Consider the following 20,751-nt stretch of genomic DNA (forward strand, 5'->3'; position numbering starts at 1 on the left):
AAACAACTTGATGTAAATCGTGTCCAACTCTTCATCTATATATGACCCCCAAACATTCTAGTTTTTCTCAATCACTTCCCATGCCCATTGCCATCCCCGTTCGCAGGTAACAAATTTTCTTCAAAGACATCAATAATTAAAAAAATTACACTTGAAAAAATATTCACAATTTCGTGGGCCATTTAATTGGCTACAAGAAAAGAAAACAACATTAGTACTCAAAGCTTAAAATGTGTGTGTGTGTGTGTGTGTGTGTGTGTGTGTGTGAGAGAGAGAGAGAGAGATGATCAACATGGCCACTTAAACACTTTAAAAAAGTATAAGCACGATACAAATACTTCAATTACTGATTGTCATGCCAAAAAGTGTCAAGAGCTTCATTAGGTCAAAATCTTTACAACATTCCAATTTTTTTTGCTTACAACAACTCATATTCTACTCTATAATTGGACAGTTCAGGATCGCTCCAATATACCCCATTGATAAACTTCACAATTAATTTCAAAATTTCAAACTCTTCATCCGAAATGTAAAATTTGTGATTGTGATATATCTTTCACAACCGAATATCACAACCACAAACATTGACATAATACATATAAACTATATATAGTTCTTGTAGGACTCTCATCAATTTTATTTCGCTCAATATTTGTGACACTTTGCATAGTGAAATGCTTAACCGTCCACAATTTCCATACCACCCATCAGCATATGAATACACCCAATGATGCCACCAACACCATGTACCATATCCTTGACAAATGTACTCTTCCTTAACTTTCAAATATATAGTCATGCTTATATGTATTGGGAGAATAGACAATACATCATGACCCATATTAACCTACATTAGCAATTCGCAAATCTCTCTCTCTCTCTCTCTCTCTCTCTCTCTCTCTCTCTCTCTCTCTCTCTCTCATTCTCATTAACCTATCTAGTAGATAAAAACCCACTTCAATAAGCCACCAATAACTAAAAAAATATGGTACTTAGCATGTATAGACAATGGATCAAAGTGTTTGATTATCTAGAGAAGTTGAGCCTACGACACACTCTACTTGGAACTCTCAAGATCCAAGGTCCGACACGTCGAACACTGCGACCGAGGAGTCGAGGTGATTCACCCAAAGAATAGATTCTAAACATCCATTCATTCACTCCATAGGGACCGTATGAAAAGTTGCAATTGAGAGGCCGTTGCATACCTAACTCTCGTATAGTGATTAGCATATCATCTATATCAAACTCTATGTGATAATAACCTACAACACTTCTAAAATATCGTGCTTCATATAATGCCAAGACAGAATGTATGCAATAATATTGAAGTCTACAATGAAAATAACAACCAACCATTCATACATAAAAAGTAACAACACATTTAACGTCATATGGATTCAAATTCAAGCTATACGCACAGAAGGATCTCAAAATCCTCGATAATACGAACAATATCCTCAATATGTGCAGGACCCCTCCACAATGGAGGATCTAGAAAAAATGTAACACGTGTAAACTACAAAATAAAGGCCACAAAGTTCTCATTTTTTGTAAAAGTAAGTAACAAAGATAAGATTTTACATTTACATACCTCTAATATAAGTAGGTACATCATTGAGGGTGTACGAAACCATGATGTATCGTGCCATTCTTTATCTGCTCTAACAGCACAGATTTGGAAGTTTAAGAGGACCAAAGATGAAATAGAATAAAGAAGACTTTGACGATCATGCTGTAGAGAACCATGTCCTTCTTTCTTTTGTTTTAGTGAAGGATTTAAGAGAGAGAGAGAGAGAGAGAGAGAGAGAGAGAGAGAGAGAGAGAGAGGAATGAAAGCAATTCAACAGACTTTGAAATTTCACAACTTCACAAAGAGACAATACAAAACAGTTATTCAAAGTGTAGCCTTCGAGAGACCACATTAGGGATTCTATAAGTCCAAGGACCTATGTTGCATATGTTTTGTAAGATACGGGGTGGTGTTTCAACTTGAGTAAATATCCTCAATTGATATAGTGTAGTGTGGTCTTCAGCAACCCCCACCTGTTGTCCATTGACTGGCCTCTCGTCACTCACAAACCAAATATTAACTTGAATTTGACGATGCTCGTGGTTCGAAGAAAAGGCAACATGATAATATCCAAGAACTTCCATGGGCATATCTCTTCCTAAGTATAGCATTTCATAAACGCCTACGATGATAAAACCTCGATAAGAGTGATCTCTGCAAGGCATCCATGAATTATGTAGAGCAATAAAAGCTTAAAACTACAAATATACCATATATAAAAACTCTTACAAAACAATATGAGTTTGATCAAATAAGATCACCAAAAACATAGCAGGAACTCTTCCCCTCCATTGCGGTGGATCTTCAACAGAGTAAGTCAATGTATAAGCCAATCTTCTCAAGAAAATAATAGGTCAAGGTAATAAACTAATTTAAAAAAGAAGATAAATACCTCGAATGAATTCAGTGATGTGACCCACTACATAGGAGGCACTGCGTCGAGGATCCATCTGTGGGCAATACTTTGATCTAAGAGATATGAATAAAATTTAACATCAAGTGTGTCTGACTTTAAGTGAGAGCCACAATGTCAATTTGAACTTATTGTTATGAGCTTGCTAGTTGTAATACATCCTTGAATACAATGTTTGGAGTGTAATAACACTCCGCTTGAATGTTTTCAGTATTGACAACAATCCTCATAGAAGCTGCACTTCGTACACGTGACATTGCAGCATACAATTGTCCATGAGAGAAGATCGATGATGCAAGATATAGACCAAGAATTCCAAGTGTTTGTCCTTGTACTTTGTTGATAGTCATCCCAAAAGCAAGCCTCATTGGAAACTGACAACGCTTCATTTGAAATGGAAGCCCCTATTGGTTTCCAATAATAAAGTCAATCCTTGGAAGAAAAACTCTCTCTCCAATATTCGATCATGTAACTATCTCTGCCTCAATTATCTTATGATGAAATTTCTTGCATATCAATCTGGTTCCATTGCATAATCCACGTCTTGGATCCAAATTTCGCAGCAACATGATAGGAGCATTTTCTTTCAAGACTAAAGCATGAGGTGGAAAACCACCACCAAGAGTAAGGCTATTAAGATATTCAATTGTGTACAAATGTGTGTTTTCCTCTGACATACAAATTGAATCTGCACTCAGATACTCTTTCCAATCTCCATGCATTCTTTGCAATGCATAGTCATTAATTAAATCCACCTCTTTATTCCGCGGAGCAAGTATTGCTCGATCTCTGAAAAAAGTTGCATGATCTTGCACATGACACAAATCTCCATATATAAATCTTAGAAGATCTTCCAAACTATTTTCTGGAAGCATCATGTGTGAAGGTATTTTGACTCTGTCTAAATCTCCTCCATCATCCATAACCCCATTGCCAATATCAAGCACCCAACGGGAAAAACTTTGTTGAAGTGAATTTGAACCGCAATCAAGTATACGCATATTTCTAGTAAGCCTCAATATCTTCGTATATTTTCATATGTGAGAATGACACAACAAAGCATTTACAATGTATGTACGACTACCTTTTGGTACAACAGGTAGTATTTGTCGAAAGTCACCTCCAAGCAAAATGACTTTTCCACCAAACAAAGTATCTCGCTGCATAATATCTCTTAAAGTTCTGTCCACTGCTTCAAATGCATAGCGATGTGTCATGGAAGCTTCATCCCATATAAGTAAAGCTGCATTCCTTAGAAGTTCTGCAAGTTGACTATTTACCTTTATATTGCAAGTTGCTTCAGAGTGAAGCTCCAAAGGTATCTTAAACCTAGAATGAGCAGTTCTTCCATTACTCAAAAGCAAAGCTGCAATACCCGAGGATGCACATGCAAGAGCAACTCTACAACTTCCTTGCACTCGTGAAAGAAGTGCATTATATAAGTAAGTTTTTCCTGCGCCACCAGGACCATCTAGGAAAAACACCTTCCCTGAATGTGTGTCAACAGCTTGTAGCACTTGGTGGTAAGCATCTCGTTGATCCTCATTTAAGGAAGTCTCCATACAATCTGCTATACTACACTGTTCATCAACGTTGAACATTGTTTCTTCAGCCATAACACCATTTTCACTTAAGGATACCATTGTTGAGTCTATTGCAGACAACATATAATCGCAAAGCCTCTTGCCATGTTGTTGCAAAAAGCATTCTATATGAAGCAAAGCTTGATTTTTTGCCACATCAAATCGCACGCTTGCATCTGAAATACGCATCCTTAGGGCATAAACATAGTCCTCACAAAATTCGGAACAAAATCTGTCCCAAAGAGTAGCCGGATGAAGTGGCTCACAAAAGACTAATATGATTGCAAACAGTTGTCTCAACTGCATTCCATTTTGAAAAAAAGATGCCTCTTGGAGGCAAAGTGACGATTCTTCATCATCTTGCAATAATCCTCTAGCTATACATGCCTCTTTGTATGTATCATAAATGTGACCATCATACTTGCAATACATGCCTCCTTGTATGTATCATAAATGTGACCATCCGTAAGTCTTCAAAAGACTTACATCCCTTGTAAATATTGAGAAGCATTCGTAGGTAATAAACCTCACCAGCAGTATGGACAATATTATACATTCTCCCAATAGAAACACCCTGTTGTCGTGGAGACCATGTCTTTCGACTTTTATTCCATACCCAACCATTTGGAAAGTCAGTATATGTGAAGCTATTTGCTTCTGGATAGTTTTGATTTGCAACAAACCATTCTGTCAAGGTAGTTTTTTTATTTTGCTCATTATCCAGCAAATGTGATACATCATCACCATCTTGAAATGTAACCATATTCTGCAATGGAAGGTGTACTTGCAATCGTTGAATAGCTGGCCTTTCACTATGCATGTCGAAGCCAAATATTCTCCACATAGCCTCAGATGAAGAAACATAACGTGCATTGACATAACTCTTGATCTCATCAGTAGCTCCTTCACAATCTTGAAGAACAATAGTGGCTCCATCATGTCCCTTGTAGACATACTTATAAAGATATTTCACAGCAGTGACAATTGAGCAAATCTCCACATTAATATGGGCTTGGTATCTTAGTGATAAGAGGGGGCTATAAGGTACAACCCAACGATTATCTAAATTTTAATTTTTAGACGGAACAAACCTTCCATCATCTCGTCTCATGTACACAGAATATCCACTTTCGTTTACATTTGTAGACGTAGAAAATGTTCGTGGAAACTTAAATCTACACTTTCCATCAACCATACATGGAGAACTTGGGTTCAAAGGACCACATGGCCCATGAACATTACAACGACTCACTACATCAAATAATTTTGGAAACACATTCTTGTCAAGGAGCTCTGCACAAACCAACTTGTCATAGTGTAATGTATCTATGGGTTTATATGCGGATGCAAGTATCAACAATATATGAGCATGAGGAAGACCTCTCTTCTGAAACTCAATCACTGAAACATGTCCAATCACCTCCCTAAACACGGCTTGCTTGATAAGTAAATGCATCATATCTTGGAACTTCTGATAAAACACTCGTATAGTCAGATCAAGACGATCAACAACACTTTGTCCAGGTAGTAATGCATCATCTATTTCCTTCCATCGTGGATTACATGTGAATGTGATGAAGAGATCCGGTTTACCCCTACTACGAACAATTGCCATTGCATCTTGAAATAGTTGGCACATATATCTTGGACCTCCAACAAAAGATGAAGGCAAAACAATTCTACGGCCAACATTTTGACCTTCAGCCCTCTCTAAGCCATCTCAAGCCTCAACCATGTCCACCAATCCTTGGTACACTTCACCACGAAGTGTTTTTTGGTTATTTCGCATCCACAAAAGCTGTGACTCCTCTAGAGTACTATAAGCATCCACGACATGCTGTTGTAATAGCCTACCCCCTCGAAGAAGACACTCCACGGTATCATCTCTTATTTGTAAGCGAAAGGCATAATATTGCTTTTGACTCTCTTTTTTTTCCATCGATAGTCTGTAAATAAAGATGCCACCCATCCTCTCCACTTGGAAATAATAAAACATACAATAAGGACATATAAGCTCGATGCATACTGGAGATTCTTTTCAAGCCTCCATGTCGAAAATTCAATACAATGTCGCGATAGCCAATATTTCTATCATCCCCTTGTCCTGGCATAATTGCAGCAACCTCCGAACCCCTTGGAGCAAGATATTGCCAACCATCACAACGATGCTCCGCAATAACCATCCTCATATTGGGTACAATAGCATCTCCAGACAAAGAAGCAGCAGATCGTAGAGCATTTGCATAGGGATTTACTCTATGCATCATCAATTGACACTCTAGAATACTACGATCTAAATTTGAAACATGATGCAATCTGTTGCTCAACTCATGTTCGGTATCAAAAAAATATAATTGTGCAAAGCGTGGAACTTCATTTTGTCCTTCAGCAGGCGCTAAAGAACCAATGCTATGATACACAGAGCCATGAACCTTAAAAGTGTATACACCCCTCCCACCATAATTAATAGTCTCATCGATATGGGCACCAAGAGACACAAATGCCAATGCATTATTGTATCCCCGAATGTTTTGTAAGAACTGTCTACTTCTTGTTGTGGTTGAGCTCATCAAATCTTTCAATTCATTTGGTGGCTCATTCAAAGGAAGTAATCGAACTCTTCCATTAGAGCAACAATATTTACCCACAAATATTTGGAGAGTTTTTCCTTCATCCTTCCATGCCTTTGCTCCACATTTGGAGCAAACAAAATCTAAGCTTCCTAAGTTGTGCAACACACACTTTTTGGATAGAACTGGTGCCATAGACTTGTGATGTAAAAGGAGAGACGTTGGATATTCAAAGCGGATGGACAAACAATGCTTTTCTAATTTAGAATAGTTTCCCTCTACTATGTTCATTGTTGTCCCAACATTCATGGCTTCAAAGTTTCCTTCATGTACATCATGTATGCTCTGCCTTTCATTGCACTCCAATAAAGTTCCAATAGTACTTTGTAGTGCATGCCTTGTTCTCTCTCGTGCTATTTGGCGCCTCGCCTTTCGCGAATCATCACACAGTCGACTACGTCGTGCATGACCACGTAATAATATGCGTGGTCCAGATACCATCTATGAAATCAAGAGCAAATAGATCTCATATTATAATATAATATACTTGTTATAATATAATATACTTGCTATAATTTTGGTCAATCACTAAAAGGACATTCTTATGCATAATAGAAAATCGATATAAAAAGGAACATCTAATTATATCCTCTAACCTAAATACATTTGACACATTGATAGTAACTCAATTAAAAAGTACAGTTTGATGAAGATACAACATAACATTACATATTTCTACCATAAGTAAGACTAAATACATTTGACACAACGGCTTGACTCAATTAAAAAGAACAGTTTGATGAAGATACAACAAAACATTACATACTTCTACCATTGGTAGGATTAGTAGGATTAGGTCGTTGAGAAACTTGACGCTGCTTTGGTCGAACTAATCTAGCCAAAGCACTCAATTTATTTGAGGTAGCTCGGATATCTGAAAGTCTTGAACCTTGAACCTTTGTCAAAGCACCGAGCTTGTTGACAATACTTCTCAATCCTGACACGATTTGTCGTAGATTATTGTCTTGCATTCGTCCTTTTGATTCACGTTGACTCTGCAAAGCCTCTTTTCAAAGATTCTCAATAGATGCCAATATCATCTTTTGAGAATCCTCAACTTTGGAAAGTTTCTCTCTCATGTATGCCTCACTCTCTAGTCTCTGCAAGTTTGATGCTTTTGTCTCTTCTCGCAATTTCCATAGTATCCCACTTTCAATCTCCAATGCAGAGCTTAAAGTTTCAACCACATCCAAGACATTGGTTTGCATTGTCTCCATCCTATTGCAGGAGGCTTTGATCTCTAGCAAGGTTTCAGTAATTTGCTTCTTCGAATTCCAATCGACATTTTGAGCTGCTCTCTTTGCCGCATGCACGTTTCGAATACGAAGAGATGAAAGTATCTCCCGTTCATTAGCAGATGCACTAATCCTCCCGACATTTCAAGCTACTCTCTTTGTTGCACGCACATTGTGAATAGTAGGAAGAGATGACGGTATCTCCTCTTCATCCGCTGATGCACTTACAGCTATCCCAGAAGATATCAAGCCGTTGGTTGCAATAGCCAATGGAATGGCACAACTAATCTCCATTTTACTGTACAGAAAAACCTAAAGTGGTTGCAAAGAGAAATGTGACAACCAAAGAGAAGGTTTGAATGCTTGTAAATTAAAAAGTACCCTCGTAGAATATTCACTTTTTAAGTGCCTGCTATTTTAGAATTAAAAAAATACATCATCTCTATCTAGATGTGAAAAACAACAAAGGATTGCATGAGAAGTGGAAAACAAACCAAAATGCTCATGAATCACTTTTGTTCAGTAGATAAAAGTTTTGCTCAATACATAATCAACCCCATCTACATTTGAAAATGGGAAAAGAGCGTTTAGCACTGGGACGCTTGAAAATAGGCTCCTTATCTCTTATCAGGTCCTACAATGCTCTTTAGCGCATTCATTTTGCTATAAGCTTCACATATAGAACAACAACCTAACTCAGAATCAAAGTATAGGGCATCTGAGTATTCCATCTTTACTCGAATCTGCAAAAGGCGTAGGTTGCGAAACCATTGACTGGGATCATTCTGGATTTTGACAAACACCTGGTGAAAGGGTGTTCCATCTCGAGTCATGGAAGTGCAGTCGTAGGTTCTCCAAGCTTGTTCTATAGTAACACCCGGAAAGAAACCTCGAACAATGCTTTGAGAGAAGTCAGCTTTGTTTTCCGGAGAGTAGTGAATCATTATATGATTCATTACTATCTCCATCGCTTCCAATCCATGACCAAAACATTCAGCAGATACGCTAGGTGCCATAAAGTTCCTAAGAAAAAAAAGAGAGACATTGTAAGTGTAGTTGCTCTAGGACTTCATCCACAAAACTTGACTTTACAATATGTCTCTTTAAATAAGTCTGTTTCCTATCCCTCTCTCTCCCTTTCCATCTCCCTCTCTCTCTCTCTCTCTCTCTCTCTCTCTCTCTCTCTCTCACTTTCACTCTATATCTAAAATTTATAGGGTTCAGCCACAGTACTGGATCTTTCAATCACAAATGTTATTCTCTCTATCCAACCCTTTTTGAAATCTATAATGGTTTCATGTGATCTTCTATCCATGTGGTCACCTTTTGGTGATCAAACTATGGATAATCTCACATCACAATTACCAAACTCGGCACGATGTATAGAACAATCAGGTGATTTATCTTATTGTTAAGAATAAGATGTTGATTATCCAAATTCCCTCTTGATTTTCTTACAACAGGGCACTTATAATATCCTTGGGATCTTTTGAAACTATTCGTATGAGAGTGACAAACTGGTTATGTTGACTATCATTGGAATAGCATAGCTAGATTTGGAGGGCCTATCATTAGATAGATCCTTTAATACTTCCATCGACGGGACCCTTAAAAACTCTTTCTTATTAGGGTGAAGACAAAGATACCATCTTAGTTCAGTATGAAGGCTCTCTTGGGATTGCCTTTTGAGTATCATGCCTTGATTTTCAAGACTATACAAGAATCTCTAAGGTCTATTGGAATTGCTCTAGGCAATTACGTCAAGCAAGAGATCTTTGGAAACCCTCTCTATGACATTAAAAGCTACATCTTTGGATGGAATTGTTACTCACATTTACCTCTCCCTATATCCCTCCCTCTCTCTCGCTTATCTTTAATTTTATTCACTTTGGTCTTTTTCTTCTCTCTCTCTCTCTCTCTCTCTCTCTCTCTCTCTCTCTCTCTCTCTCTCTCTCTCTCTCTTTGTTTGTGTGTGTTTGTGTGTGGTTGTTTGGCATTTTCAACTTTTTGTCTCTCTATGTGTGTTTGTGTGTGTTCTCTCTCTGTCTCTCTTTGTTTGTATGTGTGTAAGTACCCTTCAAACTCGGTTCATTTTCAACTCTTTGTCTGTGTGTGTGTGTGTGTGTGTGCGCTTAGTTCACGCCTACCAGTTTAGGATCCCATAGTACTTTTATCTTACCATTTTATCATTTTGTCATTTCATTTTGTTACTCTGACTTTGTATCAGATTCAACACATTGTAACCCTCTGGTCTCATATGTCATTTTGGCCTTTTGAAGACATTAATATAACATTTCATTTCATTTTATTTCTTGCTTTTAGCACCCAGAGATGGTATCAGATTCATAGTTTTGTAATAGTTTGGTCTCATAGGTTATCTTGGCCTTTTGACCTAATTGTGAAGATTAGTAGAACATTTCATTTCTTTCTCTCTATCTTCACATTTTTTCTAACAGTTTGGTCTCATAGGTTATTTTGGCCTTTTGACCTAATTTACCTAAGTTCAGGTCAAAACATTCACAATTTTGTAATTGTAACAAATTGGTCTCATAGATCATTTCATTTCATTTTTTTCTCTACTCTGTAGCTATTTCTTTCTCTACTATGTAGCTATGGGGCTACATAGCATAGAGTACAACAGAGGATTTGAGCCATACTCTCGAAATCTAGAGTGCAAATGAGGATGAGGATGAGGATGAGGATGGATTCTAGTAATAGCAGTAGTATTTTTGTTCTAGTCTTTTAGCACCCAGACATGGTATTAGATTCACAATTTTAGCTCTCTCTCTCTCTGGTCTCATAGGTCATTTTGGCCTTTTAAAGACGTTAATATAACATTTGTGAGCCATCTTATCTCGATATCTAGAGTGAAAATGAGGATGGATTATAGTAGTAGTAGTAGTATTTTGTACTTGTTTAGCACCCAGACATGGTATCAGATACACAATTTTGTAACAGTTTGGACTCATAGTTGATTTTGGCCTGAAGACGTTAATATAACCTAATTTACCTAAGCTTTTAGCACCCAAACATGGTATTAGATTCACAGTTCCCTCTCTCTCTCTCTCTCTCTCTCTCTCTCTCTCTCTCTCTCTCTCTCTCTCTCTCTCTCTCTCTCTCTCGTCTCATAGGTCATTTTGGCCTTTTAAAGACGTTAATATAACATTTCTGAGCCATCTTCTCTCGATATCTAGCTAGAGTGCAAATGAGGATGGATTATAGTAGCAATACTAGTATTTCTAAGTTTTAAGCACACAGACATGGTATCAGATACACAGTTTTGTAACAGTTTGGACTCATAGTTGATTTTGGCCTTTTGAAGACATTAATATAACCTAATTTACCTAAATTTAGGTCAAAACATGCATTCACAATTATGTAACAGTTTGGTCTCATAGACCTTTTAGCCTTTTGAAAACGTTAATATCAATTCATTTCTGTCTCTCTATCTTGTATTTTGAAGACGTTAATATAACCTAATTTACCTAAGCTTTTAGCACCCAAACATGGTCTTAGATTCACAGTTTTGACTCTCTCTAGCTCTCTCTCTCTCTCTCTCTCTGGTCTCATAGGTCATTTTGGCCTTTTAAAGACGTTAATATAACATTTGTGAGCCATCTTCTCTCGATATCTAGAGTGCAAATGAGGATGGATTATAGTAGTAGTAGTAGTATTTTCTACTTGTTTAGCACCCAGACATGGTATCAGATACACAGTTTTGTAACAGTTTGGACTCATAGTTGATTTTGGCCTTTTGAAGACGTTAATATAACCTAATTTACCTAAGCTTAGGTCTCATACATTAGTAGAACATTTCATTTCATTTCATTTCTTTCCATCTATCTTCACAATTATGTAACAGTTTGGTCTCATAGAACTTTTAGCTTTTTGAAAATGTTAATATCAATTCATTTCCGGTTACTTGTCAAATCTCTCTCTCTCTCTCTCTCTCTCTCTCTCTCTCTCTCTCTCTCTCTCTCTCTCTCTCTCTCTCTCTCTCTCTCTCTCTCTCTCTCTCTCTCTCTCTCTCTCGTCCGTCTCATAGGTCATTTTGGCCTTTTAAAGACGTTAATATAACATTTCAATTTCAATTGATTTCATTTCTTTCCATTACATTAACCTAACTTACTACAACATCTCTCTCTCTCTCTCTCTCTCTCTCTCTCAAATAATCAACAAATCAAATAATTAAATTGAAAAAAAATTAGCCAACACATTTTACCTGGCTGCACTAATTGATTGAACTGCTCACCACAACACGACTCCACTCTCCTTGGCTTGCACACTTGCTGCCAACAATAAAAATATAGATTTTTAAGAGAGAGCTCTCTGCCATATTGCATGTCTCAAAAAAAAAAACACACACACACACATATGGAGTCACCCAGTGATGACGACCAGTGATGTAGGTTCCCTTGCCCCCTTTGTTCTCTCAAGGGCATATGCATAGACATTGCCTATTGCCTAATAAAAAAGAAAGAAGACGCATCTTGAGCATGCATAGAGAGAGAGAGAGAGAGAGAGAGAGAGAGAGAGAGAGAGAGAGAGAGAGAGAGAGAGAGAGAGAGAAAGAGAGAGAGAGAGAGAGACGTCGGCATGCTTCTGCGGTGGCGACTCTCTGCAGCCTGCCCATGCCTCTGAAGGTAGTGGCGGAGCTCGACGTGCCCAAAATGAGGAGGCAGTGGCGCGTGCGCCAACGCCATGGCGGGAGCAGGACGGAGAGAGAGCGGCTGTTGCCGGAGCAGGAGGGAGCATCTGCAGCAAGATGATCACGATGGCGGGAGCAGGACGGAGAGAGAGCGGGAATGCAGGTCCGTTCATGTTGCAGGAGGGAGACTGAGCTGGACTGTCGCTGCAACAAGCTTGACGCCACTCCATCTTCAAAGTTGATGCAGCTGCAACATCATTGCGTGTGTGTGTGTGTGAAGCCTCATGCAGTCGCCTGTCCGAAGGCTGCAATGTCAAGCTCAGCATCATCAGGCAGATGCAGCTGCAAGATAATGAGGGCTAGCATGATTGCGTGTGTGTGTGTGAAGCCTCATGCAGAGTCGCCTGTCCAAAGGCTGCCATGTCAAGCTCAACATCATTAGGCAGATTTGCCAATGCCCTGCTGGTATGACGAAGCTCCCTACGACGTGTGGAGGGACACTGCCGTGCTGAGGGACAGTGGCGTGAAGGGAGGGGGGGGAGGGGGAGGTAGTGAGAGATGCAGATGCAGATGCCGTGCTGGTATGACGAAGCTCCCTACGACATGTGGAGGGACACTGCCGTGCTGAGGGACAGTGGCGTGAAGGGGGGGGGGAGGTGGGGGAGGTAGTGAGAGATGCAGATGCAGACAAGCAAGTATGCAAGCAAAGGGGGGAGACCATACCAAGCCTTCCTCCGGCCTCTGCGTCTTCTTCTTCTCTCTCTCTCTCTCTCTCTCTCTCTCTCTCTCTCTCTCTCTCTCTCTCTCTCTCTCTCTCTCTCTCTCTCTCTCTCTCTCTCTCTCTCTCTCTCTCTCTCTCTCTCTCTCTCTCTCTCAGTCTCAGCAGGGAATGTAGCGCAGCTAATGACTAAGAAGGAATGTAGCGCTCATCGCTTGTAGCTATAGACGTTCTGCAGGTACTTGAATGTACTTCAAGTTTATGCAGAGCCGCCCTCCAGCGCAACTCCACTGTTTAAAGTTCCTTAGCTGAGAACTTTTTTTTTTGTTCCTTAGCTGAGAACGTGCAAAAGTTGACACGTGGCATGGTAACTCCTCCGCCATAATATGTTAGTAGAGATAGTGAGGGTTGTCACCTTAAGGTAATAGGATCTGTGGAAAGCAAAGCACAAACTCTCTCTTTCTCTCTCTCTCTCTCTCAAGATTTTCTCTTCTATGTTCTTGTTTTCTTGTGTTTACAATGCCACGATCTTGATGTCTCAATTTTGATATGTCTAAATATGTCCTTAGCTATTAAATTGTATTAATCTTTTGATTCAATCTCGCTTTATTTTGTGCATTCTTGTTATTTGTGTAAGTATGGTTGCGCCATTAGAAGATTCAATAAGTGTATATATTCTTGGAGAAGAAAATGGAGCGAGAGAGAGAGCGAGAGAGAGAGAGAGAGAGAGAGAGAGAGAGAGAGAGAGAGAGAGAGAGAGAGAGAGAGAGAGAGGGAGAGAGCTTGTTACCTTTCGTCAAAGCAAGTTTTTTGTTTCTTAATTGGTACTGTCTCAAGTGCGTTACGATTGTGATGCAACAATTTTGAGTCGTGTACCTCGCAAAAGAACCGTAAAAGGGTTAGAATTTATATAAAGTGATACGGATCGTTTAAAATATGTTCATTTTTAGATGTTGTCCCCTTTTTATGTTTGGAAGAAAAAGAAAACATGCAAGTCTGCTTGCATGGGGGAGTTTGCACAGTCCTCCCCAGTTTTAATAATACGAGGAAATGTGCCATTCCCACGATAGCGTGCAATTTCCAGTCTCAGTAATGAGTAAAGAATACAAAGTATTTACATACCTTCTATTTCTACATTCATCTGTCGATTGTCCTAACCAACACAATGATGCCAGCTAAAGCTTCCTTTCCAAAGAGTCTCCTTGACTTTGTTTCTTCCATGGATCACACCATCTATCTCACAAAAAGTCTGCACGTCTTTGCCTTTGTTAAAAATAGCAAGAAAGATAAAGAGTCTGCCACAGCCATGTTGAGGATATCCTGCAATCAACACATTCCAAGAGCTAACATTCCAGAAAAAGAACTTCTCATGCTTTCAAGCGGATACTAGATTTGGTATATGAACTTCAAAAATGTGTTCCCCCAAAATTGGTGAAGCTCTATTTGTCCTGTTGGATTGGTTCTGGCAGCTCATCGCTTTTGACGCTCTGTCTGTCTATGCTACCAACCATAGTATCACCAATCACATCTTTTTGCACAGCCAACAATCTTGTTGTGAATTCTCCCACATGTAAGTGTCTTGCATTAGGCCATAAAGTCTTCATGGTGTAATCATAGGAGATTGTGGTAGGAGAAAGGTCTTCCCTTCACATCTGGTTAAAACCACCCAAAGCTTCCTTGTCCTAGCCATGTTGGACATATCCTGCAGTCAATACATTCTGAGTGATAAAAGTCCCGAGAGAATCAACCAAAGCGCCACCAAGCATGTCATTTTGCATATGGAAACATGCCTTCCCTTTGCATCCAATGTGCATCTTTGCCACAATCGTGTTGGGCATATCAGCCATGACATTCAGGGCAAGAAGCCCATCGAGAGAAAACTTGTGCTTTTGTGAGCTTCGTAAATCTATGTCTTTTTTAAGTAGCGCGTTGTTGAGGAGCTTACTATTTATCCTCCTGATCTAGTACAAATCCTTCCTCTAAGCTCTCGCATTTCCTGCAATCAATACACTCCAACAAATTACACAAGAAACAATCTTTGATGAAATGCCCCTGTGTTACATCAAAGAAAAAGTTTAGAGATTTCTTACTAAGATCGAGCTAGGCATCAAACTTCTATATGAGCACTCCAAGAGTTTTTGCCTAGTGAGAAACCATCAAGACGAAAGTATAGGTGACCCAATTTGGAGAGATATACTTGCTTTGCATCTGTTGAAAACAACCTAGAGCTTTTTGGCCCTACTCTTGTCGTGTGTATCCCGCTATCAATGCATTCGAAGAGGCGACATTCCGGACAGGAAGCTCCTAAAGAATCTTTTGTGATTTCTCAAGCACATCACATTTGGCATACATATCGACCAAGATAGTGGCAAGCACGACGTCCTTTTTCACGAGCCTCTGACTAACAATATAATTGTGAATTTTTGTACCCATATTAGCATCTTGCATAGAGCCACATGCCTTCAAGATGCATGCGTAGGTGATTGCATTTGGAGAGAGGACCCCGCTTCACATCTGCTAGAGCATTTTGGCCCTGCCCCTATGGGTCAAATCTTGCAATTAGTGCATTCCAAGAGTCCACACTCCAGACAGGAAGCTCTTCGAGCACTTGTGTAGAGCCACATGCCTTCAAGATGTAAGCATAGCCTTCAAGACCAAAGTATAACTGACTAAATTTGGAGAGATATAGTTGCTTTGCATCCACTGAAAACATCCAAGAGCTTTCTAGCCCTGCTCTTGTTACGCACATCCCACAATAAGTGCATTCCAAGAAACGACATTCTGGACAGTAAGCTCCTCAAGCACTTTTTGTGCTTTCTCAAACGCACCACATTTGGCATACATCCAAGATAGTGCCAAGCACAATATCTTTTTACAACATCCTTCAACTAACAATATAATTGTGAATTTTTGTGCCCATATTAGCATCTTGCGTAGATCCATATGCCTTCAAGATGCATGCATAGGTCATTGCATCTAGAGAGAGGTGCTTTCTCCAGTGGGGCAAATCCTGCAATAATGCATTCCAAGAGTCTACACTCTAGATAGGAAGCTGAAAACAGCCTAGAAATTTTTGGCCGTGCTCCTGTGGTGCATATCTCACGACTAGTGGATTCCAAGAGATGCCATTCCCATCATTCAATGTATCTGACATGCAACATTACGGGTAAAATGGTCATCAAGAACATGCCAAGGTCGTATAGAAGCACTCCAAAAGACTTCGTATGTTGAGAAACCCTTACTTTTCATGTGGTTAAAAAATAGCCAAGATATGCCTTTCCACAACCATGTCAATCAACATGCTCCAGAAGGCGACAATTTGTAGAAAAAGTTCATCTAGAACTTTTTGTAGTTGCGTGAGGGCACCACATTCAACATACATATTGATCAAATCACCGTTAAGCATGACATTCCCCTCCAATGGCCGTGACTAGCAATTACATCATGGATTCTCAAACCCATGTGAAGGTCTTGCATAAGGTGACCAACTTTCAAGGTGCAAGCATGGGTGAATGCAGTTGGAATTGATTTGTGATGCGAGTATTGCTTCTTCCCTAGAGTTGTTAGTGGATTTTCTGCCTCTCTATGGGTATACATATCGACCAACGTACACACTCACCAGTATGATCCTAAATATGTGACTTTCTAATGCGAAGCAACATATCTCATTCCTGACTTGGTACAAATCCTTCTTTTGAGCACCTACTTCTAGTTCGATGAGGACTCAAGCACGTGATTGTGATTGCACCTCTCTTTGCATCCGCTGAAAACAGCCAAGACCTTTTTGGCCCTACTCCTGTAGCGCCTATCCCGCAATCAATGCACCCCAAGAGACGGCATTCGGGATAAGAAGCTCCTCAAGAACGTTCTGTGCTTTTTGAAGTGCACCACATATAGCATACATATCAACCAAGGCATTGCCAAGCACAATTTTTTTTTGCAATAGCCCTTCACTAACAATATCAGAGTGAATTTTTAAACTCATATCAACATCTTGTGTAGAGCCACATGCCTTCAAGATGCATGCATAGGTGATTGCATCTGGACAGAGGCCCTCACTTTGTATCCGTTGAAAAAAGCCTAGAGCTTTCTGTCCCTACTCCTGTTGTGTGTATCCCACAATTAGTTGACGTTGTTCCAAACAGTAAGCTTCTCAAGCACATTTTGTGCTTGCTCAAGTGTCCCACATTTGGCATACATATCGACTAAGGCAGTGCCAAGCATGCCATCTCTTTTCAAGGGCATCTTACATAAAGCCACATGCTCGCAAGCTACACACATAGGTGATAGCGTCTAGAGAAAGGCCCTTGCTTCACACCTGCTGAAAACGGCCCAGAGCTTCTGGCCCGCCAGCCCTTGTTGGGCATATCTTGCAGTAAGTGCGTTCCAAAAGACGACATCCTGCATAGGAGCACCACATTTGGCATACATATCGATCAAGGCATTGCCAAGCACGTTATTTTTTTGCAACAACCCTTGACTAACAACATCATAGTGAATTTTTACGCCCATATCAACATCTTGCGTACGGACACATGCCTTAAGATGCACGCATATTTCATTGCATCTAGAGAGAGGGCCTCGCTTTGCATCCGCTGAAAATAGTCGAGAGCTTTCTAGCCCTGCTCATGTTGCACGTATCTCGCAATCAATACACTCCAAGAGAAGGCATTCGGGATAGGAAGCTCCTCAGGCACGTTTTGTGCTTTTTGAAATGCACCACATTTGACACATATCAACCAAGGCATTGCCAAGCACGAATTTTTTTGCAACAGCCCTTGACTAACAATATCAGAGTGAATTTTTAAGCTCATATCATCATCTTGCATAGAGCCACATGCCTTCAAGATGCATGCGTAGGTGATTGCATCTGGACAGAGTCCCTCACTTTGCATCCGTTGAAAACAGTTAAGAGCTTTTTGGCCCTGCTCCTGTTGCGCCTATCCCACAGTCAATGCACTCTAAGAGATGGCATTCAAGATAGAAAACTCCTCAAGCACATTTTGTGCTTTCTCAAGTGCACCACATTTGGCATACATATCGACGAAGGCATTGCCAAGCACGACAATTTTTTGCAATAGCCCTTGACTAACAATACTAAAGTGAATTTTTAAGCTCATATCAACATCTTGCGTAGAGCCACATGCCTTCAAGATGCACACGTAGGTGATGATTACATCTCGATAGAGGCCCTCACTTTGCATCCTCCTGAAAACAACCCAGAGCTTTCTGTCTCTACTCCTGTTGTGTGTATCCCGCAATCGATTGACGTCGTTTCAAACAGTAAGCTCCTCAAGCACCTGCTGAAAATAGCCCAGAGCTTCCTGGCCTGGCCCTTGTCGGGTATATCTTGCAGTTAGTGTGTTCCAAAAGACGACATCCCACACCACATTTGGCATACATATCGACCAAGGCATTTCCAAGCACAATAGTTTTTTGCAGCAGCCCTTGACCAACAATATCAGAGTGAATTTTTAAGCCCATATCAGCATCTTGCGTATAGACACATGCCTTCAAGATGCACACGTATGTGATTGCATCTAGAGAGAGGACCTTGCTTTGCATCCGCTGAAAACAGTCGAGAACTTTTTGGCCCTGCTCCTAATGCGCGTATCACACAATCAATGCACTCGAAGAGATGGCATTCGGGACAAGAAGCTCCTCATGCACGATTTGTGCTTTCTGAAGTGCACCACATTTGTCATACATATTGACCAAGGCATTGCCAAGCATGAATTTTTTTTGCGATAGCCCTTGACTAACAATATCAGAGTGAATTTTTAAGCCCATATCGACACTTACGTACAGACACATGCCTTCAAGATGCACGTGTATTTGATTGCATCTAGAGGGATGCACTTGCTTTGCATCCGCTAAAAATAGCCAAGAGCTTTTTGGCCCTGCTCCTATTGCGCATATCTTGCAATCAATGCACTCCAAGAGACGGCATTCGGGACAGGAAGCTCCTTGGGCACGATTTGTGCTTTTTGAATTGCACTACATTTGTCATACATATCGCCCAAGGCATTGCCAAGCATGACAATTTTTTGCGACAACCCTTGACTAACAATATCAGAGTGAATTTTCTTGCGTACAACCACATGCCTTCAAGATTCACGCGTAGGTGATTTGGGTACATGCCCTCACTTTGCATCCACTAAAACCGGAGCTTTCTGTCCCTACTCCCGTTGTGGGTATCCCCCAATCAACTGACGTCATTCCGAACAGTAAGCTCCTCAAGCACCTGCTAAAACCAACCCAGAGCTATATTAGGAAATTTCGGAGGTCATTTGGAGGGCCATATGAAGAGAGAGAAAAATAGAGCGTGTCCAATGAACAGGAGGGCTACGTTACGTGGAAAGACTCAAAAAATAGGAAAATAGCCTAAAAACTTTCACGAATCTAGGATTGTGTCATCGTAACTTCCTTGCATTTACCGAGTTGTTAGGTGCTTGCCAGTGGTCCCACTGCTGATATTCTCTTATGGTCATTAACGTACTAGAGGGTGACCATTAAGCCCGCACAAGATATTGGAATTCTAAAACACTTTCCCTCCATTAGAATACTTTCAAAGTGAATCTCCCTCCACTAAAGCTTTTCTCTGAGAGCTATGGCTTCCACGTCTTCTCGCCCGAGAAGCTCTAGGTGTCTACTGTCTCTCACACCAACAACCAACAACTGCACTTTGCCTAGAAGGCCAAGTAGTAGCATATCCTCAATTACAATATCAACTTCAATAAGTGCAGAGAACCAATGGGTTGGACAAAGGATAAACAAAGGTTCATGGGTCCTTATGCAACCAAGAAGACCCAAGAGGTCTAGTGGTATCAATGTTTATCGCTTAGCATGGAAGGCCAGAGTGTTGGATTTCAAGGTTGAAATTGGCAAAAGATCTGTAAAGGAAGTTCTTGTTCAGCATGTGTTTACCCATCTAGACGTGATAGCAAACGATGGAAATGTATCAGATATACATCAACCACGTTGCAATTGTAAGTACTCTTGACATCTGAACTTCATTTGATTTGTCATTTCACTTATTGATACTCTCATTATAACTTTCCTTATATATTTTGCAACGTTTATCCCTCTTCTTATGAGCAATGTCTCCATTCTTCACAGCTCAACTACATTAGATTTGTCATTTTTACTTATTGATACTCTTTGTTTAACTCTTGTTATATATATTGCAGATGTTTATCCCTCTTCTTATGAGCAATGGGAGCCTGTGGAGTGCATAATAGGCCTCTTCCTTGTTGTTCATGCCCACATTGGTTCTCTACAGTATTCAGGGAGGAGCAGCAAAAGCCTGGCTGATGAAGGAATTTTTTTCTATGACCTCTTCTACCAACTCGGCTCAGGGAATAAGAATGGCATATTGGTGAAACTGCCTCTACCAACCGATTGGAACACTGTGGACTAGCCAATTCCCAAGGAAACAATGGTGGAGGCAA

General features: G+C 40.1%; 1 protein-coding gene across 1 annotated transcript; it reads right to left on the reverse strand.

Moving 5' to 3' along the window:
* Positions 1-71: 71 nt before the first annotated feature.
* On the reverse strand, positions 72-5,684 carry LOC147418214 (uncharacterized). The gene is made up of 8 exons (XM_086507080.1): positions 5,161-5,684; positions 4,854-5,106; positions 3,571-4,066; positions 3,166-3,351; positions 1,595-1,659; positions 1,422-1,519; positions 1,209-1,333; positions 72-118 (listed from the first exon to the last, which is right to left on the reverse strand). The coding sequence occupies exons 1-8, from the start codon at positions 5,682-5,684 to the stop codon at positions 72-74; spliced, it is 1,794 nt and encodes a 597-aa protein (XP_086363206.1).
* Positions 5,685-20,751: the final 15,067 nt, after the last annotated feature.

This window comes from Adiantum capillus-veneris, chromosome 30 (assembly GCF_014529385.1).
Source record: "Adiantum capillus-veneris isolate H3 chromosome 30, ASM1452938v2, whole genome shotgun sequence".
NCBI lineage: Eukaryota > Viridiplantae > Streptophyta > Polypodiopsida > Polypodiales > Pteridaceae > Adiantum > Adiantum capillus-veneris.

What these genes read in the sequence shown, in the direction of transcription:
- LOC147418214 (XM_086507080.1), bottom strand. Translation starts at nt 5,684, where the DNA reads ATGGCAATTGTTCGTAGTAGGGGTAAACCGGATCTCTTCATCACATTC. An exon ending in CAGCTATTCAACGATTGCAA is followed by an intron (nt 4,067 to 4,853) that starts GTACACCTTCCA and finishes GTTGATGAACAG; the next exon opens with TGTAGTATAGCAGATTGTAT. An exon ending in AATCACTATACGAGAGTTAG is followed by an intron (nt 119 to 1,208) that starts GTATGCAACGGC and finishes ATGTCTTTGAAG; the next exon opens with AAAATTTGTTACCTGCGAAC.